The sequence below is a fragment of the Eschrichtius robustus genome, chromosome 13, assembly GCF_028021215.1.
Source record: "Eschrichtius robustus isolate mEscRob2 chromosome 13, mEscRob2.pri, whole genome shotgun sequence".
NCBI classification, from domain to species: domain Eukaryota; kingdom Metazoa; phylum Chordata; class Mammalia; order Artiodactyla; family Eschrichtiidae; genus Eschrichtius; species Eschrichtius robustus.
In genome coordinates, this window is record NC_090836.1 from 65,660,407 (window position 1) to 65,687,523 (window position 27,117).

Here is a 27,117-nt window from a genome sequence, read left to right on the forward strand (position 1 = left end):
ATTCATCACTTAATGAATAAGAGCAGATTCTTACTAATAGCTTTTATGGAAGGAGGGACAGGCATGCACAGTGGTGATGTGGAACACAAGGAGAGCCATGTCACCTATAGCTGAGATGGATTTTCAAGGATTAGAGACAACTTGATTAACAGTGGATCCAGGTGAGAGAAGAGAGGTAATAACACTAATATTTTATGGCAGAAGGATAAACAGGTAGTCAGTAACTGAAAGGGAGAAGAATTGTTAACGAGAAATGATGTAATCTCGGTGGAGTGAATTTGAGATGTTGACAGGACATCCTTGAGAAAGTGTTCAGTAGAAGGCTGGAAATGCTGATCAATTAATCAGGAAATTAAGACTAGAGATTAGAGATGTGAATTGGAGTGTCATAATCATGGAGGTGATATTGAAGTTGTGAAAGACTAAGAAATTTCCAAGAAAGAATGTCTAAGGTGAGTTAAGATTAAGTACTGAATTTTGAGGAATTCAAAGGAATCCCAAAGAAGAGGAGAAAAGTAAAGGGTTCTGTGGATTGGTGAAGTTTGCAAAGAGCCTGTAAAGGCTCATCATTGGTGTATTTCAAGGTAAAAGGGGTGAGAATATGGGAGGCAATGGAGTGGAATGCTGACCAAGCTTTGGGACATAATTCCTGGGTTCAAATCCCAGCTCCATCATGGGCCTTGGGCACATCATTCAAACTACCTGAACCCCTTTATCTTTACAATGCCTGTCTCATGATTTTGTTTGGGATTAGATTATATAAAATATTTTAGAGTAGGACACATAGTAAGCACTCAGTCCATGGGTTTATTGACCTCAGTGAAAGCAGTTTCACTAAAGTATTAGGAGGAAGATCTTGGAATCCAGAGGAAGAAGAGAGAAAGCTATATCTTTGGAATTTGAAGGAAACCACTTTTGGAGTAGGCAGAATTTCTTAGTAGCGCTGAGAAATCACCTGAGGTTAGATAACTTGAATCTATATGCATTCAGTCATTATAATTATTATGTATTATGAAATATACAATAATATTGTTATGTTAGTCATTCTGATTAGTTGAATTTGCTGTCATTTTCCAAAATAATAATGGAGAAAACATGTTTAATTAACATAGAGACAGGACCGGTATGGAAGACCATTATGGTGGCAAGAACTAGAACAGAGTACTGGTTAGATTATGACTTTAGTGATCCTTTTGTTCCAGCATCTTTGGATCCTGCATCATTTGGTAAAGAGCTCAGTGGAGTAAAAAACACAAGAAGGCCATTAAAAATAGATAATAGGAAGTAGCTATAAACTAGACATAAAAATTAGGAAATCAGTAGATTTTAGAGCACCGGAAGTGTAGAAGACTGTGATCAAAAAAATGAGATTGCAGAATTTGAGATCTTAGAGGTAAAGCAGTTTGAGGAGATGGAAAAATGTAAAGTATTATCAAATGGTTCATATAAATGATTCATTTGCTTCCCACACTACTCTGTGAGATAGAGAGATCAGAGTAGCAAGTTTAAGTGAACATACTAGCTATGCCCCTCTAAAAAAGGCTCAAGTGAAAGACTTTAATTTTAGGAATCCATTGTGCTTTACATTACACCAGGATAAATTTGGAAATTTGTTCTTCATGTCTATGATGTTTGTTAGTTTGATATATTTTTATTTTTCTGTCAAGAGATTGAAACTTTATATCTTATTTTGGATTCTTTCACTTATATCATTTTAACTACAAAGTCATTGTGTTCATTTGAGTCTTTAAATGGTTTTAAAACAAGTGATTTTTTAAAATTCTAGTAAGAGTTGATACATTTACTTTTAGTCGCTAATGCTAAGATTAACATTGGTAAACGCTATTATTAGAAATATTGATTCTATCTTCCTTGCCAGAAAAATAGTTACTTTAAAAATATTCATTTTTAAAAAAAGGTAAAACTTCCTCTTTGTTTAATTTTGCTCTTTGAGTACTGAATATATTGTGGTAAGTATTTCTTAAAAATTCATTTCATATGACTATGAAAGATTACCTCTGTAACTGCCTTTCTTTTAATCTCAATAAAACATGAGAATTTATTAAACATTTATGTCAGCCATTGCCATAAATAGTAGAAATTAAAAGAAAAATACTCCACAGTTCTGTGCTCAGAAAACTCACAGGCTAATGGTCCATTTTGACACATATTTATAGATTTATAAAACAATGTGCTAAATCCAGTCCTATAAGTCTGCATAGTATTACGGCAGTGCAGATGGGAAGCTACCTAATTCATCCGGACAGCGTCAAGTAAAAGGGGCTTCCCAGAAGATGGATGCTAGAACTGCATTACAAGATAAATATGGGTTAGTCAAGTACACACAGGGGTACCTTGATTGAAGACAGAGGTTGGAAATAATGTGATGGTGATGGGAATTGAATGCAGCTCTAAGTCAGAGTGCGCAAAGTGAGGCAGGGGATGTAAAGAGTTTAAGCTCAAGAGGTAGGCTAGGGCCACATAATGGAAAGCCTCGTATGTCTTTTAAAGGAGCCTGAACTTTGCTTTAGACTAGTGCTTGCCCAAGTGTGTATATTTATAATTTTATGATTATATGCATGCATTCCTATGAGAAGGTAATATATGTATTACACTGCATATATAAACATGAAAAATTTAAAGATATGTTAAAGAAGAAATAATATTTTTAAGATTATGAATGTATTGATAGAGGTTCTTGGTTGCAAACTGCAGAATCTACTATCTGATTTAAGGAATGAAGTGCTATAAGAAGGCTCTCTGAATAATTGGGGTGATTGGAAGGCTCTTTGTAGGTGCTTAGCCAACCATAGCTCTAGGGTATCACTGCTTCCTCTACTTGGCACCTCTGACCCTTGGAATTAGAGACCAGATATCTGCCAGTGTTTACAAGAGAAAAATTGAATGACTGCTACTGTGTTTGCCAGAAGATTTTCTCATTTGTGACTCTGTAGGCCCTTTGTTATATGTCATATCTGTCTATAAGGGAGTCTGGAAATGTGAGTTTTTTGCAGTCTGCCTTCAGAAGGTAAGACTCATAATGTGGGAACTTATCAAAATAGGATGTAGGGAAGATATTCAAAAGATTTGAGCAGCCACAAATGGCAGGTATTTGCTACAGTGGTACAAAATACTCTTTTGCTGTCATTAAAAATACAATTATTATTGGTAATAATATGATTTATAAATGTGTTTGGTCATCATGTTTTAAGCTCTCAGTAGCTAATATCTCAAGCAAAATACTCACCTGGGGGGAGATCATCATTAATGATATTTTCTATAAGTTCAAATTTCAGATTTTCTGCTTGATAATTACTTTTCTAGTTGGTTTGCTATATGATCTAAATACATCACTTTTATTTGGAATGTGTGGTGAGACTCATAAAGTACACATAGCAGAGTAGGAAAAGTTACCAGTTCACCATCCCTTTATGGTTAGCTTGTGTTTTCGTTACAAATATTCTCTTCAATGTGTGGATTATTTGCGGGCGGGTTTTTTTAAAGCCACTTGTCTATTTTATGAGACTTAACTTTTGTCTGTATCCAGTTTACATGAATTCAATTAATAGAGTGCAGGTGAGCAGCAGTGTATCATAGGAGACTGAGAACCAGCCAGTAAGTGAGAGAACCATGGTTCAACCCTTCACCCTGTGGAGCTCCCATTCTCATTCAGGTGACCCTGCTCACCCTACATTACTTCTGCATCTTCTGACACACTGACTAAGTGAGGGTGCCTATGTTAGCCTGCACATGAATATTAATATAGCCTATTTTACTTCTTCTTCTTTAGATTAAGAACAGATGTATTCAGAATTTCAGATATTTTTCTTATGCCCCAAGGGATTACTTTGTGCACCTCGCAGGGCAGGTGCATTACGTTTTGGAATCTACTACCTTGGTAAAGAGAAGTCTTTGAAGAGTGGCACATAAGGAAGTGACATGGCCAGATGTGAACATTTGAGCACTGACCCAAATTTAGCAGATGAAGTTTATTGAGAAAGACTGAAGGCAGGAAGGCCAGATAAAAGAATATTGTATGTTGCCCAGGCCAGAGATGGCAGGAGGGATGATATGATAGAATAAGTCTCAATCTTCAAGATTTGGTAAATGATTGGGAGTAGTTATTGGTAGGAGAAAGAATGAGGAATGATTTTCTGGTTCCTGACCAAAGCACAGTTTTTTGTTTTGTTTTGTTTTTAATTTTTAACACAACAGGTGAATTCTTACATGCTGTGTGACTCCTGATTGCCTTCTCAGGGGAAAAAAAAGGTTATGGATAATGTTCTTCTTTCCTGATGCCATGCAGTATTTGTAGCAGTATTTTCATCCATTCTATAAACATTCCCCTGGATCTGCTGTAGACACTGATTCTTAGCAAACCTCCGATAAGATTACTCTCAGGTTTGCGCTCAGTTCTTAGCAGTATGATTTTCCAAAAATGGAAAGTGCACATTTTTCATCATAAGATTAAAAAAATAAGAATTCTCTTCCCAATGCGTGACACACGTTAAATGGGAGTGTGGGTGACTTTTGCATCGTGCCTCGTGTGCTCAGCTCATTACTGCTGCCTGTTTTGCCTTTAGCTGGGATGACAGCAGCTCGGTGAGCAGCGGCCTCAGTGACACCCTGGATAACATCAGCACTGATGACCTGAACACCACGTCCTCCGTCAGCTCTTACTCCAACGCCACTGCCCCGTCCCGAAAGAACATGCAGGTGAGAATTGCCCTCTCTCTTTCCCCAGGGCTTCTGCCACATTTTCCCCCAAATTATGTTGCATTGCATTAAAACATAGCACAACCTCTTAATCTGAAGGAATTGCATAAACTGAAGCAGTTTATGTATATATATTTTTTCAGTTGATTACAGTCTAACCCAGAAAGCCTTATGTTGCCATATCTGTCTTTATAATAATATGTGTGTCTAGAACTCCAAAAATGATTTTAATAGTCTGATTTTGGATAGTTCCTGATTACTTTTATACTGATCTCTGAGACACATTGCTGGATCTCTTGTGAATGGTGACTCGAGAGTGAATATTAGGTAATTAAGTTTTATTTTGTCTTACTTTTCCTTGTTAGATTTGACATAGAAAGTGCCTTCCTCTCTGGAGTGTTCAATTGGGGTTTTCTGCACACATTTCTTCTGACATTCTCTAATATGTGCAATTGAGAATTATAGGGCTAAAATTAAGGAAACTTAAATAAAGACAGAGATAAAAAAATAGAGGAGTCTTCAGAACGCTTTTGAAATACAAATCACTGCTTCTTTTTTTTTTTTTTAACCAGTTATCTGAAAGCACATTCCAGGGCCCAATTCACACTTGATAGACTTTTCTGCACAAAGTTTTTCTGTCCTATTTTCTTCATAGCTGAAGACAGATTCAGAGAAACGATCTGCAACAGATGAGCCCTGGGATAGTACTGAGGAGGTGAAAAAAACAGAGGAGGACTTCGATAGCCATGGGGATGGAGGTGGCAAGTGGAAGGGCGTTTCCTCTGGACTTCCTGAAGACCCTGAGAAGGCAGGGCAGAAAGCCTCCCTGTCTGTTTCACAGACAGGCTCCTGGAGGAGAGGCATGTCAGCCCAAGGAGGAGCGCCATCTAGGCAAAAAGCTGGAACCAGTGCGCTCAAGACCCCTGGTAGGCTTGTCATCTGGCAGCTGTTATGCCAAATTGTTTTCTTGTTTCCATTCGATCTTTTTGTCTTTCATAGTAGCTTTTCTTAATTAAATCAGATTTTTCTTCATGCTAAATTTCTAAATTTCACATGCTTTGTCATATGCATCCACATGAATGTAACGATCCAGGCATCCTCTAGAGGGCATCATCATGATTTGGTGAGTGTCTATTTTGCCACAGTCATTTCTGATCACGTGGAAATAAAATAAGCCTACTTATTAATAAACATAAGATTGCCTTCATTCTGACTTTCTTATGAAAGTTTGGAATATTTCTGTTCACTCTGCTGCTACGTTTCACTTCCAACCCTGAGAGAAAGAGCAGTCACGCTCATCTACCTGGAAGGCTGGAGATTTGAAACATCATTTCTGAATTAGACTTGATGCAAAACGAGAGTGAAAGAATTGTGCAAATTGTACTATCCTTTTTTTTTTTTAAGAGACTCTCTCCCTATTTTAAAAATGGTTCCTCATTTTAAATAGTGCCACCTGAAGTACTGATGTAACGGGGCACTCCAAATACAATCACCTCAGAGACAGTCAAATGAATTCCTTTTTGAGCACTTAGTTTGATGAGATTAAGTGCTATCTTTATAAAGGAAGGGAGTTGCAAGATATAAGGCAATAATAAATAGCAAAAATAGGCGTTTTCATTTTATCTCCTTGAGCTCTTGTCACTTTCCTCTAACAGCCATATTTTTATAGCTTTGTAGTTAATCCTCTGAATGTATTAAGAGGACATGCCTATTTAAATCTAAGACAACGATTATTTAGGAATTGAAGTACTATAAAGATGTAGTCACATTTTGCACTTTGTCTAAAGAAATATTGTGAAATCAAACTGTGCAGGCACATAACTTGGTGTATTTTTCACTCAGTAGGGAAAACTGATGATACCAAAGCTTCTGAGAAAGGGAAAACTCCCCTGAAAGGATCGACTCTACAGAGGTCTCCTTCAGATGCAGGAAAAAGCAGTGGAGATGAGGGGAAAAAGCCCCCCTCAGGCATTGGGAGATCAACGGCCACTGGCTCTTTTGGATTTAAGAAACCAAGTGGAGTACGGTCATCTGCCATGATCACAAGCAGTGGAGCCACCATAACAAGTGGCTCAGCAACACTGGGTAAGATCCCCAAATCTGCTGCCATTGGTGGGAAGTCAAATGCCGGGAGAAAAACCAGTTTGGACGGTTCACAGAATCAGGACGATGTTGTGCTGCACGTCAGCTCGAAGACCTCCCTGCAATACCGCAGTTTGCCCCGCCCGTCCAAATCCAGCACCAGTGGCATTCCCGGCCGAGGTGGCCACAGATCCAGCACCAGCAGTATAGATTCCAATGTCAGCAGTAAGTCAGCTGGTGCCACTACCTCGAAACTGAGAGAACCCACGAAGCTCGCCTCAGGGCGCTCGAGTCCCGTCACTGTCAACCAGACAGACAAGGAGAAGGAAAAAGTAGCAGTCTCAGATTCAGAGAGTGTTTCTTTGTCTGGTTCCCCCAAATCCAGCCCCACGTCTGCTAGTGCCTGTGGGACACAAGGGCTCAGGCAGCCAGGGTCCAAGTATCCTGACATTGCCTCACCTACATTTCGAAGGTAAGAAAGCATAAAACGATGCTGAGAAAATATAAAATGCTATATCTTAGGATATATGTGTGTCCTACATCCTGTCGTATAAAAGATGTATATCCTAAACATATGTGTCCTAAGTATATATGTTCTATGACACATATATCTTAGAATGTGTTATTCAGTTTCTGAGTAAAATGAGTTTGATGAAGCTGATGATATAAATAGCTTGTAAAAGAAATATGGCTCATTTTGAGAATTGCTTCAACTTTGTAGTTTCACTATCATTGTCATATCAGCAACACAAATAGCATTTATGAGAGACTTAAAAGCAGATGGCAATACCTAGGAGGAGTGATAAAATAGTAGCTTGCAAAATTTCCAGAGAGTTCCATCTTTCCACAGTTAAAAATAAAAGAGAACGTAATAGGTCTTTATGACTATTGGTATTCATTTCTAGTGTTTATATTATCTTGCTGGCTCTTAATGAGCTGATGATCATGAGCGTGGATGAAGTTGTGTTCCTTGTACAGTACTGGATCACAATGGACAGATGTATATCGTACCATATCTTGACATATGAATGAAAATCAAGGTATGATATGACTGACAGAATTTGAAAAACTTTGGATGTTTGATACAGGATTATAACTAAGGAATGGGCTAGGTTTTCTAACTCTTCATCAGCTTTCTTTGATATGACTCTGATAAGCAGCAGGGCTTGGTTTCTGCACCGGGACTGTCTTTGGTATTGAATATGCAGAGTTCTCCTTCGAGATATCACTGCTTTAAATACTGATGTGTTTTTTAAGTGGCAGGAAAATACATACAGTGAAAGACTGGGGACAGATAGTCGAACCTCTCTGGGTCTGTTTCCTCATCTATGAAATGATAGAGGATGATTTGTCTTTCATGACATGTTAAGTATTTTTAATGTTTTTATTATACTGACTAACCCAAGAACCTTGATATCTGGGAGATATCAAGGGTCTTGAACCATTTACTTTTATATTTCAGGCAATCTCAGATACATGGCCGTTTGCAAAACCTAGAGGTTTTATATCTCTCAGTAGCAATATTAGTCCTGAAGAGCTGGTTTTTTGAAATGTTGCCTCGCGTTGGAAAGAATAGTCACTAGTAGTGGGAGTAAATATCTCTGTTGCTTAAGTAGAAGCCAGTGGTGCCCTCCAGTGGCCCTTACCTATGAAACAATTTCTCATATTCGTCACAAAATATTTCACTATAGGAAATACGGATTCCACTGCAACTTAATTAGTCATCGTTATGCCATTACTTCATGTCACTTTATTTCCATATTTACATAAATTTGATTATATCATCTGCTTCATTTACAAAACTAAAATGTTTTCTGAACTAAACTCCAGCATCTAACTTAGCACCAACTGTGTTTCAAATCACTATTACGATATGTATTTGAATAGCACTGGCAACTGACATAAAACCCTTTGGTCTTTCTTGGGGAAAATACAGACAAACCAACATGTTGCTGTCAGTGTCCAATATTGTTTCTAAACAAATACTCTCTGAAAGTCAATCAGGCCACCGGCTATACAGCGTAACCTCCTAAACCTCGCCTTAAGCATTCCTTTTAGATTTTGAATAAACTGTTAAAATGAAAAGAAAAAAAGAAAAGAAACATAATTTACATGTTATATACCGAATGCGTAGAAGTTGTTTCATTATAATGGTTCTGTAAATAGGTAGCAGCAAGTACGTGCAAACTATTTAATTTTTGCAAAAGATTCTCATGATCGCTTAATTGTGAAAACCAGGGACTTTCATGTTTGATTTGCAGTTCCTTTTGTTTGGCCCATGTCCCCCCACCACTGGGGTGGCAGCCCAGGACCGACTTACCCTTTTGGCGATATGAGAGATTTTTGGCACTAGGAGTTCAAGCTTATCAAGTTCATTAACATAGAGACAGGAAGTGCTCGGTAGCTCGGTCCACCAAAGCACACTTGGCTCTATGTACTGTAACCCTAAATATTAAATGTGGATATTAGTTTCTCGGAACAACTGAAGTTGTTATTTGTTTTTCTTTTAGGTTGTTTGGTGCCAAGGCAGGTGGCAAATCTGCCTCTGCACCTAATACTGAGGGTGTGAAATCCTCCTCTGTAATGCCCAGTCCTAGTACCACATTAGCGCGGCAAGGCAGTCTGGAATCACCGTCGTCTGGTACGGGCAGCATGGGCAGTGCTGGTGGGCTAAGTGGCAGCAGCAGCCCTCTCTTCAATAAACCCTCAGACTTAACTACAGATGTTATAAGCTTAAGTCACTCGTTGGCTTCCAGCCCAGCATCGGTTCACTCTTTCACATCAGGTGGTCTCGTGTGGGCTGCCAATCTCAGCAGTTCCTCTGCTGGCAGCAAGGACACTCCAAGTTACCAATCCATGACTAGCCTCCATACGAGCTCTGAGTCCATTGACCTCCCCCTCAGCCACCACGGCTCCCTGTCTGGACTGACCACAGGCACTCACGAGGTGCAGAGCCTGCTCATGAGAACGGGTAGTGTGAGATCTACTCTCTCAGAAAGGTGAGCTCTCCTGGAGGCGTCGATGAAGTCCTCTCCCCCTCCTCCCTGCGCTGTGCCTACCTCTCCCCACACCCCGCTCAATTCCCTTGATTTCAGTGGGAGTGCCGCTTTGCAGAGGGACGTCAGATGGATGAGACTGGCTGGGCCTTTTCTTTGGTCTCATTACCAAGTTTGTAGAAGGAAAAAAACCATTAAGGATCCATAAAATATTGAATAATTAGTTTCTTAATATGAATGCATACATATATACCCAATAGGCAATTTAAATAAAATTCATAGCATGTATTTATGTATTGAATGATGTTTTCTCAAGACATGTCAATGATTTGGCTTGAGCTCCAGGACAGCACAGCTCCTTAGGATAATTTAAGCATTTTTAAAGACCAAATTTAAATGGATTCTACAATTATGCTCAGAGTAAAATGTTCGATTGGCTTTATTAGCATTTCTGTGGAAAAATGGCAAATGGATCACTGGGAATCCTAGTTGAAGTGGAAGAAAGATCAGTTGTCAGATATGAATTCTTAGAGAAAATTACAACACCGGTGACATTTTTAGTAGGCCTTTTAAAAATAAACCACGTTACAAGGTGTTTCTCATTGATTTAATGAATTACCGTTTTCTTCTAAACTTAAAATGAAGACCATAATGAGGCATTCCTTACCTAATATACTTACCAGAAAGCATCTCTGTTGACCAAAATGGCTCTAGATTCTCTTCCCTAAAAAACGCTTTCTCAGATATTTTGGTACTGACTCTTTCCCCCAGGCACACGTCTTAAAACTGTCCCTTTTTTCCTGATGAACTTAATGCTGTTTGTTTCTTGGCACACCTAAAGCTTTCAGAAATGGTCTTGGCTGTATATCTTAATTGAGTTATTTGTGAAAGCACCCCTGGTCACTGAAAATGCCTGATACCTTTCCCAAACTTTTGTTCAGTCTATTATTGATGCTGACATATCACCTCAAACTAAGCACACGGCAAATAGGTTATTGTTTGTTAACCAGAATCAACCTCCAAGGTACTGATTAGTTTTTAATCATGAACATGACTGCAACAAGTTGACCGTTTAACCATCAACCTACTTCTTTGGCATTGATACATTGAAACACAGAAAAATGGTCAAGTAATTATCTGTAACCAAGTAACCCTCAAATAAAACCGGATGTTAAGATTGATGAGTTTTATGCAACATAAATGCAATGTTAATATTTTACTTTGATCTATATTTTAACAAAAGTCAGTGTATATATATATATATATATATATATAGTCTCACTATAGAAATACACTGGCAAATATACAGTTACTTATTCTCTTTAAGCAAATCTTTTTTTTTTTTTTTTCAGTCTTTGAAATAGACCAGTCTTACGGATGGATGTATTATAAATAGCCAGATAAATAATTTTTCTAAAATAAATTTTAAATAAACTAATTTTGAATAAATGAATGTTCTGCCCTTGGTTCTTAGTAAAATATATTGATGAAAATTAAACTGTGAAAAGCAAATTATCTTCATAGGTATATTATATAATATAAACATTTAATTAGTTTCTTCCAATAGATTACTAGATTGAAATAATTTTTGATATAAGAAATTGTGCTTTTTCTTTCTTGCGAACAAATTTGCAAGCAATAGCAATTTATTCTAATCCTTTAAAGTGCACCCAAGAACTTTATGATCCCTTGAAGAGAAAATTAGATCCTATCAGAGATCCTGGCTTAATCATAATTAAATCCGCAGAATGTTGGGAACATCAAGGAAACCAAAGAGCCAGGCCTAAGAGAAAATGTGCCAAAGTGTAATATTTAAGACAAAGTAATTAGAAAGATATAATAGAGATGTATGTAAGTCCATGACTTACCTGTTTATCTACGATTTCAGAAGACTTTATTGATACTCATTATCCTAGTACTGTTAAATAGTTTTTCATTCAGATTTTAATTTTAGTCTAAATTTCTCCTCATTAAAATATCATAAACAAACAAACAAATTCTTTAACAATTTTTCCTCTAACTGCTCTAGATCATTGGTGGCCTTTGGTTATAACTATTAATAGTTCACATTTGTTTTGTTCATTTTGTTTTTTGTGACCAAACCAAACCTTAAAAATAATTTAAAGTTGTAGCCAAATTTTAAAATTTCTGGCTCGTTTTTAACTATCAGATCTGGCTCCCCTGCCTTTATAACCGTGCACTGAAACAGGGCCTGTCTTCTTCAGACTGTTGGTTAAAATTCCTCCTTCACTTATGCAGGCGTAAGAGTTTTCGACTTTTCAGGGTTTGTGAAAACTGTCTATATTATAAAATCATTAATATCCAGATTCAAACAGATATTTCTACTGAAAGTTTTAACTTATATTGGGAAACTTAAATTTTTTTCTGATTTTTCTTTCATTAAATTCTCTGCATCATACAAACACATAATGTTTATACAATTAATAACATGGGCAAAACAATGCCTATTTTCAATGTACTCTGCAATGTTAAAATTGAATAAATTTGCACACATGAAAGAGATAATCTTTAAAATGGCTTATGACTATATTAATGTTTCAGCATTGTGTAGTTTATATTTAGAGGTCTCTCATATTTGTTCAGTATGATTCCTTTTTATTTGTTGGTTTATCTACACTACTAAAAACACATCTATAGTCAAGATGTATGCTAGAACTGGCCTCTACATAATATGGTAATTACCCTATGTGGACATTCCCAAAACATAAAGTAAAAGTTGTATGATGCTTTTGGATGCTTTCTATTGCAGTGCTAAATAATGGAGTACACATAGAAGAAAACATTTTAGCTTTGATTTTGAGTGATTAAATTTCAAGTCAATGTGTTTGCATTCACGTTGTATCATCCCCATTATGCATATCATGTGTATTTAATTTTGATCATTTGAGGTTCTAATGGAAGAGATGTATCATTCTGCAAATTCAAATTAATTTTATTACTTGCTTAGCCACATGCCAAAGATTATAACAGAAATTCCTAGACTTATCCCACCTAGTTGTTGACACCCTCTTCCTCTATTTTTAGGAAGGCCACTTCTCATTTTCTCCAGACACATTCTTTCTTCCCCTTCTAAGACCAATTGGGAATTTTTAAAAATAGAAACTGAAAGCTTATAGCCTTTTAAACATCTAATTTATAATTTCTAAAAAGTGGCATAGTTTAGTTTCATTAAAATATTTAAATGATGCCAGAAACATTACATTTCAAGCAGATATTATATATTATTTTTCTTCTCTTATGTGTAAGTGGGATTACATCTGCCTTTATTTTTATTAAAGATCATTTAAATACAAAAAATAAGTATTAAAAGGTGTTTTATATCTTCTCTGTCCATTGGAAGTTGTCACTTTAACTTAGGCAGAGAAGATCTTTCTTATTTCTGCCTCTATGATTCTCCTGCATGTGAAATCATAGCAGAAGTCTAGTTATTTGCATGGGGAAGGAAAAACTACCATAGGACTAGGTAAATAGAATCTAGAGGAGAATTATGTTAACATATAATCTATCTTCTCATAGTCCTGTCACTAAATTATCATCGAAGGTGTCACAACAATGGACATCTGGTCTCCTTTGGTTGGCCTTTTCCAATGAATTAAGCATTAAATATGTGTTACAAAAAGACTTATTTTGTGTAATTCAAACAGAACCATTTATGTTGGATGTGTAATTTCGAAGTTTTGTTTACATTATGTCCTTAGGGGTTTTCTTTGTTTTAACAGCATGCAGCTTGACAGAAATACACTACCCAAAAAGGGACTAAGGTATATATTTCTCTCAGCACAATTGCTGCCTTTCTCTGTTGTTACGTAAACTTCTTGTGCTGTCTCTTTACCTCTTTCCTTTTTTGTTTGCGAAGAAGCACCTGACATCGAGGATGAAATCACTTTTAATCCTGACGTTTTCTCTGGCCTGAGGAGTTGGTGAGATGGCCCTCAGGTAGAGATTTTGTTAGAGGCCAAAACTCAGTAAATTAAATCTAATGTAAAAGCCATTATTTCGGAGGCAGCAATTTTTAGTCGAATTCAGAACTCACTTCTGAAAATTAAAACAAAATTTTAATTTTCCTAACATTTGCGTCTTGGAGGCATATGCTTGCAAAACCTCGCCCCATATAGTCTACAGATGTGGCCAGTGAATGTTGAAAAGTTGAAGGATGCTCTCATTTGAATCAAAGAACACATATTTTCATCATCAGATGACAAATACTGTAATTAAGGTATAATTTTTAAAGAATCCTTTTGGTAAAAACTCAGAAGAGCTTTATTTTCTATTTTTCAGGAGTGCTGGTATCTATCAGATCAATATAGACATGAATTAGCCTAGTATTACATCATAATATCAAAATAATTATTCAATTCCTCATAAAAAATAAAATAAAATTTAATGCATGGCCATCCTTTACTGTACACTTTTAGCTGATGAGAAGATATGGAAGGAACTATGAATAGAGATATAACACTGTATGAACATAAGTCGACTGCTCTTTGGTACTAAGAATTTACTTACTCTGATAAAAGTGAATTCTGGCCAAATAGGTCTTTCTCTGTTCTCCTCCTCCTCTCCACTTCCTTAGCAAGAGCAAACAGCTTGCAGTTACTCCATTCTAAGAGTTCATTCCAGAAATTTATTTTCCAATAAAGTAAGCCCATTTCTCTCTCCATTTAAAAAAAAAAAAAAAATCCAGACATGGTGTCAAGTGGCATTTTAACCAAAAAAGTGTTTTTCCTTTTTTTTACAAAAATGATCTGTCAATTTGTGTTCTATTTCCTATGTCTTCCTGTGAGCATTACTGCAATTCCTTTGGCTTCTGGCCTACTACTGTCCACCATGTTTAGTCTGTTTTTTCACCCTCTTCACATCCTTCTAAACACTGTGCTTTTGAGCCCTTCTCGATTAACCTGGCTGTCTGCTCACTGCTGACGATTTTCAACTACATGTCTCACAGAAGCATCATTTTCTTTTCAAAATCCTTTATTTTTTTTCCTGTGAGATTCAAACAGATGGTGTCAAATCATCTGGAAGAACTAAGCAATTATAATTAGATTCAATCTGTTTGAGAATGTTTTTCGGTCTGACTAGTTAGCTCCTCTCAACTGTTTTCTCGTCTCAGTATTGCCTTGCCCTTGCAGATGTGCTGAAGAGTCTTAGCTGTGCTGTTTTGCAGATATACCCCGTCATCTCGGCAGGCCAACCAAGAAGAGGGCAAAGAGTGGTTGCGCTCGCATTCTACCGGAGGGCTGCAGGACACCGGCAATCAGTCGCCCCTGGTCTCCCCTTCTGCCATGTCATCTTCTGCAACGGGAAAATACCACTTTTCCAACTTGGGTAAAATATTCTAAAACATCAGTTTCATCTTGTTCCTTTCACCACCTGCTCTCCCAGGAGCCCTGGCATCTCTCCCTAAGAATGGTCCATTTAAAGAGGCGTTAAAGACACCTTAACAGTACCTTTTATTTGTATGCTTACTGTCCACAAAATAATTTCCAAACATTATGCAGTTTATTGCTCATGACAACAAGTTGACGTAGGTAATACTGTTGTTATTTTATAGTCTAAGATCCAGAGGCAAAAAGAGATTATTTGACTTAAAAAAAAAGTCTCACCCCTTGTAAGGGGCAGAGGCAGTAATTGATGCCAGAACACCTGACTTTAAGTCTAGGGGTTTTCTCAGAGTCCTCTTAAAAACCAGTAAAGCGCCTCCTTATTTTCTGTTTAAGTTTTCTTTATCCTTATAAGAAAATGAATTATCTTTTTGTAGAAAAATAGAAAATAGAAATAATTAGGAAGAAGAAAAATATGTGATTCCATGACTCCACGATCACTTCTTTTATCATTTTAAAGTTAAAACTCTCCTTAAAATGCATATGAGAATTCCTATTAAGATAATAACCTGTGAACATTTTTGGATAAATGCAGTGAAAAGAAATGACTATTTGAGCCATTGGATTACTTTGTGTTTAGCATAATTTGTATGAAATATAAAATCATTTGTGTAAATGTCATAGAAAACACAGGGAAAGTGACAAAATAAAGTCTAAACATGACATTTATCATTTAATAGATCCAATGCTTTTAAAAATAGATTTCTTTTCTATAAAGTCACATATAAAATAGTATCATTTTTTTTCTCTTTTCACTTGAGAAGTTTTTTTTTAATGATAGACCAACAGATTGTCCAAATTCTTTAATAATTTGGACTTTTCAACTTTCCGCCCTGTTGGGATAGTCAAAGCTATTTCTCTTCTATTGTAACTATTCCTGCTATAGAGAATAGAGCTTTTGGCAATGAAAAAAACAATTATTTTGGTCATGGTTCCACATGCACTAATGAATATATATCAAACACCAAGTTTTTGTTGCTAAACATGCACAATGATGAGACTTCTTTGCCTCATAATGGCAAAGAATGGTATAACTTTTACTTTGAGTTGTAGTTACACACACGCAGCAGGAAGCTTAACACTTTGACTTCAAAAAATGAAATAAAAATGTTTTTATGGAGTCATAGGCATATGAAACAAAATCTAATTTTATGCAACACTGGAATCAAACCCATGTCACCTAGTTTGCTGAGTTTGCTGGGTATCTCATGTCTCCTGTCAGTCTTTTCATTAATTGACATTAATTTGAGTATTTGAATCCCCACTCCATTATTTTCCCATTGTTGTTGCTCTGACTCTATCTATTCCATCTTTCTTTGAGAAGAAAAAAAACTCACTACCTACTATGTCTGATCTTAGCAAGTCATTTAACTTCAACTTTCTCTTCTGTTCAATGGGTTCATAATACCTAGGTTATATTGTGAGGCATGACTAATGTGTGCAAAGACACAGGAGATTATCAGACTTAGTGGACTCTGCTACATCATCATTTTTATTGGAAAGAGATGTCTTACACTGTCAGAGACAATTGCAGTAGATTTCAAATTGATCTTACTGCCTCTACTCAAATCTCTCAACATTTTCACCCAGTGGGACTTATGAAGAAAGATCTTCCCATACGTGTCAACACACTCTCATGTTCCCAGCCATGTTTTATAAGCATATGTGGATTCAAATCAGGCGTTGTGAGATCTCTATGTTGTATTATTTTACAAGAGAAAACGATGACTAATTTTAAAATCATGAAAATTACTTTTAGAGAATTTGGGTTGTATTTCCAGATCACTGGAACTTACATTTATTAGACAAGAAAGTAGATACTATTAAAATGCAGTCATAAATAAGAGTTACTTTATTATTAAATTTAAAAAACTATATCAAATGTAGCTCTTTAATTTGAATATGGATAGCATTGTCCTACATTTTACTTTGGTCATCACTTGTTTTCAATTTGATCATTAATTTTTCTGAATGATCAGTAAGATAAGTGATTGTTACTAACATTCAAGAGTTGCAGTATCCATGTTTTTTTATCCTTACCCATTAAAAATATGTTAATACATAAAATTTTTAGAAATATTACTGTAAAAAATCACATATATGTAACAAACATTTAAAATTTAAGATCACTACTATTATGTCATTATTAGTAGACTACTGTGAGCTACTGCCGAAGTAAACTCTGGTTTGTATAGAGTTTCTTGCGTGATAGCTATGTTAGAAACCATTCCTACCCAAGAAAGCATAACAGAATATATTTATATAAAAAATAATAAATTACTGGATGCAATTTCATTTGCTATTGGTCACAGCCCTTGTGAGGCATCCCATAACCTAGTGAAACTCATTGTCATCGTCCCACAAGTGATGATAATTGCTCAGATTCATTTTTCACCTTGCCTCAAGGGTTACCACGTAGAAGCATTATTATCAACCTGTCACTTTCAAATTCTGTATATTTGATGGACCCTCTTGCCTACAGAGTGATGTTTAAACACCTTTGTATAGGAAGTTTCTTTGCTTTACTCCCAAAGGTCCCTCTACCTCGAATGTCCTTCTACTCCCCTCTCCATATTCACCCTTCAGGACATTCAGAATTAAGCCCTTTCTTCTATACTTATGGAAGAATAGAATCTCAGAGTTGGAAGAGACCTACATCTGGTTCAATCGTGCATCTATTATGTAAATTCTAACGACAGCTCTAGTTTCTCCTCTAAACCCACCAATGACAGAAACTACCTAAATCTAGATATATCACACTTCTGAAGTTCTTTAAATGATCAAATAAACATTTCTTGAATCTCCACCTAGTTCCCAGTTATATTCCCAAATTCCACAAAATAAATTAAAATTAGGTTACATATGACAACTCTTACTAAAACAACATCATAAACTCACTAACTGATGTGTCTAGATGTGGCAGCAAAGTCAGGGGGCAACTTGGAGGTATTTAAAAACCCGCTCCATATTTCTGTCAGTTCCTGTTCTCCTCAAATCATTACAAATAAACATATAATTTAATAAAAACTGTGGCTTTGGTATGATATATAACTTAAGACAAAGTCAGTAGTCCTCTTTTCCCTAATATATAGTCACACCTATATCTGTCCTATTAGAAATGTTTACATGTCTTCTCCTGGCTTTGAATGGATCTTAGAGGCCATTTATTCTGCCATTTTTTTTTTTTTAACTCATGAAGAAACTGAAGGGTAGAAATGGAGGTATTTGCCTAAAGCAAATGGAAAGCAAAGCCACCAGTAGGAGCCCTGTACTAATTTGTGTCCCATTACAAAAATTCTCTGTCCGTCATACTTCTGTCTTTTATTGCATAACTTTTCTCAGTCTATTCTATGTTATTAATTTCTCTACCTTTCAGTCACCTCCCCTACAGGTCACTCTTGAAGCCCGGGATCTTGCCATATTTATCTTTCTATTTAACCACAATAACAAAAAAGCAGACCCGTCATAGATTTTAACTTAATTGAACATTCTTAAATAAAATGAATATATTTCCAGTGGAGAAGCTATCAGAAGTGCTTATAAATACAAACTATTCCTTTTAAAGTCTACCCTAATCGTCATTACTATTTCACTTTGAATGAGCTAAGTGTTATGTTTTAAAATTATAGAAGGACACTTACTTGGATATCTCTGCAACCATTCTGTACGAATTACGCAAAGCCAAACAGTGAATGAAATGTCTTTCTAACCTCTATATACATATATTAAAATGATGTACTTCATTGCGTTGAATACTTCATTTACTTAGCAAAAAGTCAATTCATACTGTGGACCTAGAAGAGTACGATGTACCCCAATCCAGATACGTTAAACATAAACATTCAAGTCTAGAATGTCCTTTGGAGTGTCTTTTGGCTGTCCTCAGCAATCAGATTGATTGTCACTGCTGACTGAAGGAATGTGCCTGAAAGATCTCTCTCTCTTACTCTCTCGCTCTCTCTTCTTTTCTTCTTTCTTTCCTTCTTTCCATCCTTTCTTCCCTCCTTCCAATGGATTGGGGACTTTGCAAATCCACAGTTTCTTTCTTTCTTTATTATATGTCACATATGCACACAGAGATACAGTTCTTAGGTTTTTTGTTTCTTTTCTTGTCTTTTTTTTACTCTAATTCATAGCTAGCTGTATCAGAGTTGTTCTGTGTATTGATTCATTAATACCTGTAAAATATCCAGCATAGTGCCTGGCAAATAGGAGATAATCTCCTTAAGTTATCTTATAGTATGTACTCCTCCTATTTTACTTTGTTCTGAGATCCAGTAATTACATTAAGAAATGTAGTCTCTGTGTCAAAGAAAAAAATAACATATTTTGAAACGATATCAGACTATTTCTAAGCCAAAGATATAAATTCCCCGAGGCTTTGAAAGTGCTCAGCAGTTCTCTTCCTATCTTAAGAGTTTCCTGCCTGCTTTCTCATATGCCTGTAACAATTTGCGTTTCTTAAATATGAGCATTTATGATAAATATATTTCTTAATTTTTCTGCTTTGCTTTTATTCCAAATTTTAAAGCAGTATTGTTTTCCAATGTAATTACACATTCAGTCAACCACATCTTCCTTTAAATTGATGATTATCAGTTGGCCTAAAAAGTTGAGTGTCATTAGAACTATTTGGCAATAAGCACTAGGTAAATAAATTCATATTCCAAACTACAGACTTAAGGTACTGCTTTGGAAACACAAGTTTATGACTTTTGACAGTCTCACCGTGACATTCTCATCTTAGACACAGTAGAAGGTAGTTTTATGTGATTCACCTCACGATGAGCTATGGATACCACGTACATTAGATTATATTTCATTTTTATTTGCCTCTATTATAACCTGACTTTGATAATAATGATGGTACTGATTATGAACTGACAAAAATTTAGAACTCAGAATGACTGAAAGTCTTTGGTTGGAAGCTTCAAACATTTCTTCCTGGGAAATTTAGATTTCTTGTATTTTATATTCCTTTCTAGTTTTGCTTTTCCCATTAAAGTGATCTATTTTTTCTCTAAAAAGAAGTGTGCAGCCTCTAGGAAGACAATCTTTCCTTCAATGGGCAGCAGGAAATACCATGTTATTTCTAGCAAAAAACAGTAGAGGTGGCTCGATGGTTTTGCTTAATACTGCTTTAGAAATTGACATACTGCTTGCCATGAAAGTGCTAGAAAAAAAGAGGACTCCACTGTAACTGCTATTGAAAACTTCAGAGGCAGACATCCCAGAATAATAGGCTGTGTGTGTTTTGTTTTTCAGTGAGCCCGACAAATCTGTCTCAATTTAACCTTCCTGGGCCCAGCATGATGCGCTCAAACAGCATCCCAGCCCAAGACTCCTCCTTCGATCTCTATGACGACTCCCAGCTTTGTGGGAGTGCCACATCTCTGGAGGAGAGGCCACGGGCCATCAGCCATTCAGGCTCATTCAGGGACAGCATGGAAGAAGGTAGGCATCGGGGGAAATAAAGATGAAGTTACTTTAGTTAACTCAGACATGAAAACTATCACATCACTCACGTCACAAGGATTCCCTCAACAAAGTAAATAAGTAAAACTCTCACTTGGAAGCCCTGAAGCTTGAAGAAATTTTAGTCTGCATTACCTTCTGTTTCTTTCTGTATTTGGAAATATGCCAGAAATTGTTTAGACTAATACTTGGCTATAGAGCAGTTCAGAGTAAGTCTGGTGTTCTCATACTGAAATCTGTGTAATTTTAGAGACTATTTACCCTGGTGTGCCAAATATCCAAGTGACTGTTTTGTTTGACACCTCAGTTTAAAAACCATAAAAGATACATAAACCAGAAAAAATTCTCTTATGAAACAACCACATGCTGCCGACTTTTATTCTCAGAAACTCCCTCTGGTGTTAGTTTTTATTATCATATTATTTTAGAATTCATATTGTGCCTGCTTTTTGCTTTATAAGTTACATTTCCTCATCCATTACATTAAGATTCTCACCTGACCTAATAAATGTCTTTGTAGTTGTAAAGTTCTACATGAATACTTTATAACAAAAACTCTTTGAAAAACTCAGGAGGCGTAATTGATTTTCAAATGTATGTAATTTTCTGAACTGTATAACCTCAGATGTCAAACTTGATGATAATGTTTGAGAGATTTTCTTCTTTGATTTAATGAATGATTTTTAAGTACCCACAAAGGAAAATTGTGGCACACATATTATAAAGCATATCAGCTAAGGATAAAATAAAGGTAAACACAGAAGTTCAAATAGATTAGAATAAAATCAGAAGTGTAGTCAGCCCTGCTATCCTAGTCCTTAGTAAGTCTGTATAAAAGAAGGGACTCTAGATCTTTAAGCATACCAAGGGTTTAAACCTCTGGTCATCCATTTATCTGTGGTATGAACATGAGCTAGTTTTGTAACTTTATTAGCCCTGATTTCTGTATCTGTAATTTCTAAGGACGAAAGCAGAGTCAAGAATAGTTCTGTTCCCTTCTCTTTCCCCTTCCCACCTTCCTATTTAAAGTATCTTCTGACTATAATTGAGGTAGCTGTGAAAATTGACTCCTGGTCTTCAGGTTACCGCTGTACATTTATTTAACACGCTGGTACTAAATCAGTTGACCATAGTTGCCACTGCCTTTTGGGATGTTAACCAAACCACTGAATTCACCATGACAGGTAGTGAATTTTACCCTGAGGGTCTGCTGATTGCTTCAAGTGTAGACAAAATGTAATTAATCTGAAATGTAAAGTCATCGCTTTTCTGAAATGGTTCTGTCACTCTCTTCACAGACAGGCCTCTTATAATACTGGAAAAATGATTTGCTAAGCATACTGATGGCTTTCTAGAATGCCTCATTGACAGAGCGGATGCTCTTTATATGCTGGGAAATTCTGGCCTTCCATGTATGAGAATGAAATAATCTGAACTGTTGAAAGCCAGCCCCAGTGGGCGAGATGGCTTTTTGATGTCTATACATTGAATACTGAATTATTATAATTCTTAAATTATGCTCTAAAATCAAGGAATTGTTGGACAGGAAATGTAAGGGACTTTATTGATTCCCTGCCCGGTGCTCATGGTGAAAGATGAGGAGACTGAGCCACAAACTTTATGGTTATAGACCTAAGCAGCAGAAAAAGACTAAAAATGGGATCTCCTGATTTATCGGCCACCTTCCTACTGGTACACCATGCTAACAGTCTAAGTTCACACCAGTGTTACTAGAAGTTGAAAGAATGTGCTTTTGTTTAAAGATGACTAGCATTTTTCACATCTCACAGAGTGATTTGCTCAAGCTAGGACTCTGGGAGTTGTCTTTTATTCCGCTTTTGACCCACATCAGTTTTAAAGAGGTTCTTCCTGGTGTCTCTCAAATTCATCCCTTTATTTTCATCCCAACTGCCTCTATCCTACACAGTTTTCCTGGTCCTCTCCAGACCAGGTCGTGAGCACCCCCAGGTGCTTTTGTAGTACCCAGAACATTGCTCTTAATAGTATTTATATGACCCTGTTGTGATTATCTTTTTAGTTACATAGCTTTCTACTTCTTTTTGAGCTCCTAGGATTGTGACATTCAATTTTACAGTCCCAGCATCTAGCAAGGGCCTGTCACATTGTGTGCATTTGACTAATGTTTATTTAATGGATGAGTAAGCAGAAATAACCTTATATTATCCCACAATGAAAAGAGGAAGAACTTTTCTACAAATATAATTAAGCACAATTTTATGCACCTTTTGGGCTTAATATTGTACATTGGACTTGCAGAAATAGAAATCATTCTGTTAATTGTTTAAGATTGGTATTTTGATGCACCTACCTAAAAGACAGTATGCAATTTCCATCCTTAATTTCAATGAGACACCACCTTGAAATAAGAAGTACTTTTCTGTTACTAAAATTAGGAAGGAAACCATCCTTCTCCATTAGAATGGGTATAATCAGCTCGTCACAGATGATGCTGGAAGAGCTCATTTCCCTGAAAGTTTATGGAGAAAAAAAGTGAAAATGGATCTTTGTTGTATAAAAATGAAATTAAATAAAATACATAAAGTTTTTTTAAAGTTTAAACTTTCATGGCAACTTTAGGTGTCCATGATTTTCTGATTATTTATTATGTGGGAGTTTACTCTAGTTTTCAATATGTGCAAAGCATGCTAGAAGGGCTTGCACTTGTCAGTTCTTCTCTGTAACGTGGTGGAGGAGGTACTTTAAGGACCTTTCCATGGCTCAACATTTCGATCTCTAAAAAATGACAGCAGACTTGTTCTCAGATTCTTATGTTATTTTTATTTCTTTAACCACCTATTCTTCACTTTTCAGTAAAGGCCGGGTGGTTCTGAGCAGACTTCATTACTTCACCTCTTGTTCTTTTTTGCTTTCTTCAGTTCATGGCTCTTCATTATCACTGGTCTCCAGCACTTCTTCTCTTTACTCTACGGTAAGTGTTGACTGTTAAGAAAACGCTTTTGCCTTTGCCAAGCACACAAAGGGTTAAATAGGTTGGCATTTACACAGAAGCCGTGCAGTTAAATAAGGGTGTCCTCTAAGCTCCTGCATACTGATAAGGTGGCGGGTGCTCTCCCAGCCCTTCTGTGGCTCATTTGTATGTGCTTCCACTTGACTTTTATGTACTCATTGTAATCAATGAGTGGATAGAAAACTGAATCTCATAAAACCCGATGGGCTATGACTCAGAATCCCTGAAACCATGTACAATGATCCACCGTAATCTTATAATACTGACCACTTTTCCTTGTTCGGTTCCCTGAGCCATGACTGGTAATTGTTCTATGGTATTTTCTCCGTTTTCTTTTTTAAGTTCATTTTTTGAGAAGATCATACCAAAGGGTAAAAGCCTAAAAGGCTTGGTGATTTTTTAAACTGTATCTTCTGAAAGAGTGTGGTTTTAAAAACTTCATTTCTTAAGAGAGAAATGCCAGTGTATCAACGTATTTTCCCAATGTGTGAAATTATATTTTGTTTTTGCCAAGATGAGTTTTCTGTCCACTTATTAAAATTTCATCATTTTCAAACAAATAGTCTACAGGCAGTTACGTTTTACGAAAAGGTCCCTTCATCCTAGGTTAGAGCGGGGTATATTTTAGTTTATGAATCTCACTGAGTCTTGAGCACTATGAATAATCCCTAATCCTGTATCGAAAGGTTCATGAAAAGTTCAACGCCTCAGCTGTCACTGAATAATTAAGCATTAAGGGCAATGCTAATTTTTTCATTCGTTTTCATTAAGTTCAAATGTTATGGCCCTCTTTTTATATTTATTGCTTTAAAGTGTCACTCAAGATCAGACTGTCATTGGCAGAGGCAATATTTTTCTTATCATTTCTCCTTTTAATGATTAACATTGCCAATCGATTCTATGAATAATGAAATCACTGTTAGCGTTTAGATAAATCTGCTGTTTTAGGCAAACGCGTAAAGAAGTGAGAAATGGAAAAATGTATCGGAAAAAACACAAAGAAGAAATATGTCGTGTTCCTCCTATTGGGCCAATGCCACTGCTTGACGGGAGATATATTCTGACTTAAACCCTTGCAATTGAAGTCTCTATATAACATTAAAAGATGCAGCATCATTATAGTCATATTTTAAATATATAAAAAACAATATTTGGATAAGAAACTACCTTCATGAAGCCTGAGAAAAACTCAAGAAGAAAAAGAGCATGGGTTGAGGAAAAACAGATGGCTAATTAGTATACAAGAGTCTAATAGACCTTTCTGCGATAATAAAATTATTCTATACCTGTACTAGATTATACAGTAACCACTAGTCACATGTGGCTATTGAGTATTTGAAGTGTGTGTGGTATGACAAAGGAAGTGCATCTTTTATTTTAAGTAATTTGAATTTATATAGACACGTGCCTCGTGGCTGCTATACTGGATATTACAGGTTTACAGGGAACAAAGGAGGTACATTTTAAAAATTATAGATTTATAGGAGCAGATGTCAAAATAATAAGGATAAATTAGAAAGTATAAATGAGAAGTATTAAGAGTACAATACGAAATAGGCACAGAGATGAAAATAAAGAGACTATACACACATATTTATGTGATGAAATAGACCCTCATGTTAAGTGTGAAAAGAATGGATTAGGTGATCAAATCACATGAGAAGGTGATATTATTAGGAAATTAAGAAATTTAAATAGTTCTATTGGAAATGATGGAAATTATATACTTGAACTGACAACCTGTAGTAAGACAATTAAAATAAATGGATATGTGGAGGACTAATAAAGAGAAAAATTGCAGGTGATAGAGGAGTCATTTCTGTCTCCAGTCCCCCATTATCATGCACTGATAGTTAATTGGCAATGAAAAGATATCTGTGAAAGTGCTTTTCAAACTATGAAGTGAAAAATCAATTTATCATTTTTTTTCATGCCTCCTTAAGGACTCAGGATAAAGGATCAGTTGATTTACATTTTTGCCTGACTCTATCAGGAATTATTGTGTGACATCAGGCAAGTTGCTAAATTTCTTTGGACTGTACCTGCAACATAAAGTTGGCAAACAGTAGCCAGATCTATCCCATCTGTCCCAAGGGATTTCTGCAATAGTTAGAGAAGATAAGGTTCATTATATACCATAAATTACAAAAAATTATAAACTGCATGGGAGCACCATCTATATCATAGTCTTTGTGATTTGCACCTTTGAAGTTATGCCATGTGCAAGTAACACAGTTGTGCATGATATCCCTTCATAAAATAATTAGGGAATTTGCTGGTGGTCCAGTGGTTAGGACTCCGCACTTCCACCGCCAGGGGCCTGAGTTCAATCCCTGGTTGGAGAACTAAGATCCCACAAGCCACGTGGTGTGGGAAAAAAAAAAAAAAATTAAAGTGTTTAGGGAAAATAGATTCTTTTTTTTTTTTTTTTTTTAAAGGACTATTAGACACTATTTGCTATTATGAGGCAATATACTGCTCTTCCTAACCATGAATATAAACAGTCTTTAACACCATCATTCATGCAACTTATGGAATTCTATGTTTTGATTAAAAATATTAAACTAACAAAGATGACTTGTTGCAAAGAACATTTACCTGTCAAATTACCAATATAATAAGTCCAATTGAAAGGATTGTTTCTTCACATATAACTCTTGAAGTCTCTACCAATTACAATTTGGTAAAATTTTCCGAAGTACCTTGTTATAAAGCTGAGTAAATCATCTTACAGAATTTTTGAGCAGAAAGATCCAGGGAGATTACACACTGGTTGGAAATCACAGACCCAATCTGACCTGCCAAGCTGTTACCTTTGGCAAACTTTGAGTTTGTGTGTTTGTTTTTAAATCTAAGCCAACACTGAAAAAATATGGAGTTTTACCTAAAAATTCAAATTTCTCAGTTCCTTTTGAAAATAATCGGAATATCTAGCAACACGCAGATGAAATTCCTCCAGGTTTACAGCATGACCCCCTTTAGATGTTGGCATGTGATCTCAGGCAAGACCCAGCCTCCACCAATTCTCTTCCTGACACTGAAGCTGAGTTTGCACTGTTAGTTATTATTGTGCTGTTGCATTTCTTGCAGGAAAGAAATACTCCTCAGTATCCATATCTTTATGAAAAGTGGGGAAAACAGATAACCTAGGAAGGCTGTGTGATTTTTTTTTAATACCCAGAGCTCTTTTTATTCTTTGCATGTCTAGTCCTGTTTAACATTTAAAATTTTGATCCTTGCAATAGATGTTTTCTGAGTGGCTGTATATTAAAAATTGTATTGAACCCGTTTTGTACTTGGAATCTAATTTGTATTGATTTCATAAGAGTGAGGGCTACGTTAGTTCATTGTGGAGCCCTTCAGCATATTTCCTAACACATAGCTAACACTAAAGTAAACATTTTTTGATCAGTGAATTTGAAAGGATGAATGAATGGCCAAGTAATGGCTTACAGAA

The 27,117-nt window shown here is 36.0% G+C and overlaps 1 protein-coding gene across 11 annotated transcripts in view; it reads left to right on the plus strand.

The window, feature by feature from the left end:
* NAV3 (neuron navigator 3) overlaps window positions 1-27,117 on the plus strand; it is an 850,488-nt gene that overhangs the window by 754,562 nt on the left and 68,809 nt on the right. For 9 of the 11 annotated variants that reach the window (XR_011076027.1, XR_011076028.1, XM_068561371.1 and 6 more), the window contains 8 exons: window positions 4,584-4,716; window positions 5,372-5,642; window positions 6,559-7,270; window positions 9,309-9,797; window positions 13,535-13,576; window positions 14,980-15,140; window positions 20,462-20,650; window positions 23,569-23,621. Coding sequence is in view for 9 of the 11 variants with exons in the window: in XM_068561371.1 (XP_068417472.1) it covers window positions 4,584-4,716; window positions 5,372-5,642; window positions 6,559-7,270; window positions 9,309-9,797; window positions 13,535-13,576; window positions 14,980-15,140; window positions 20,462-20,650; window positions 23,569-23,621 (2,050 nt within the window). In the remaining 2 variants the exon portion in view is untranslated. The remainder of the gene's footprint in view (window positions 1-4,583; window positions 4,717-5,371; window positions 5,643-6,558; window positions 7,271-9,308; window positions 9,798-13,534; window positions 13,577-14,979; window positions 15,141-20,461; window positions 20,651-23,568; window positions 23,622-27,117) is intronic. The other 2 variants (XM_068561378.1, XM_068561379.1) reach the window with 1 other exon arrangement.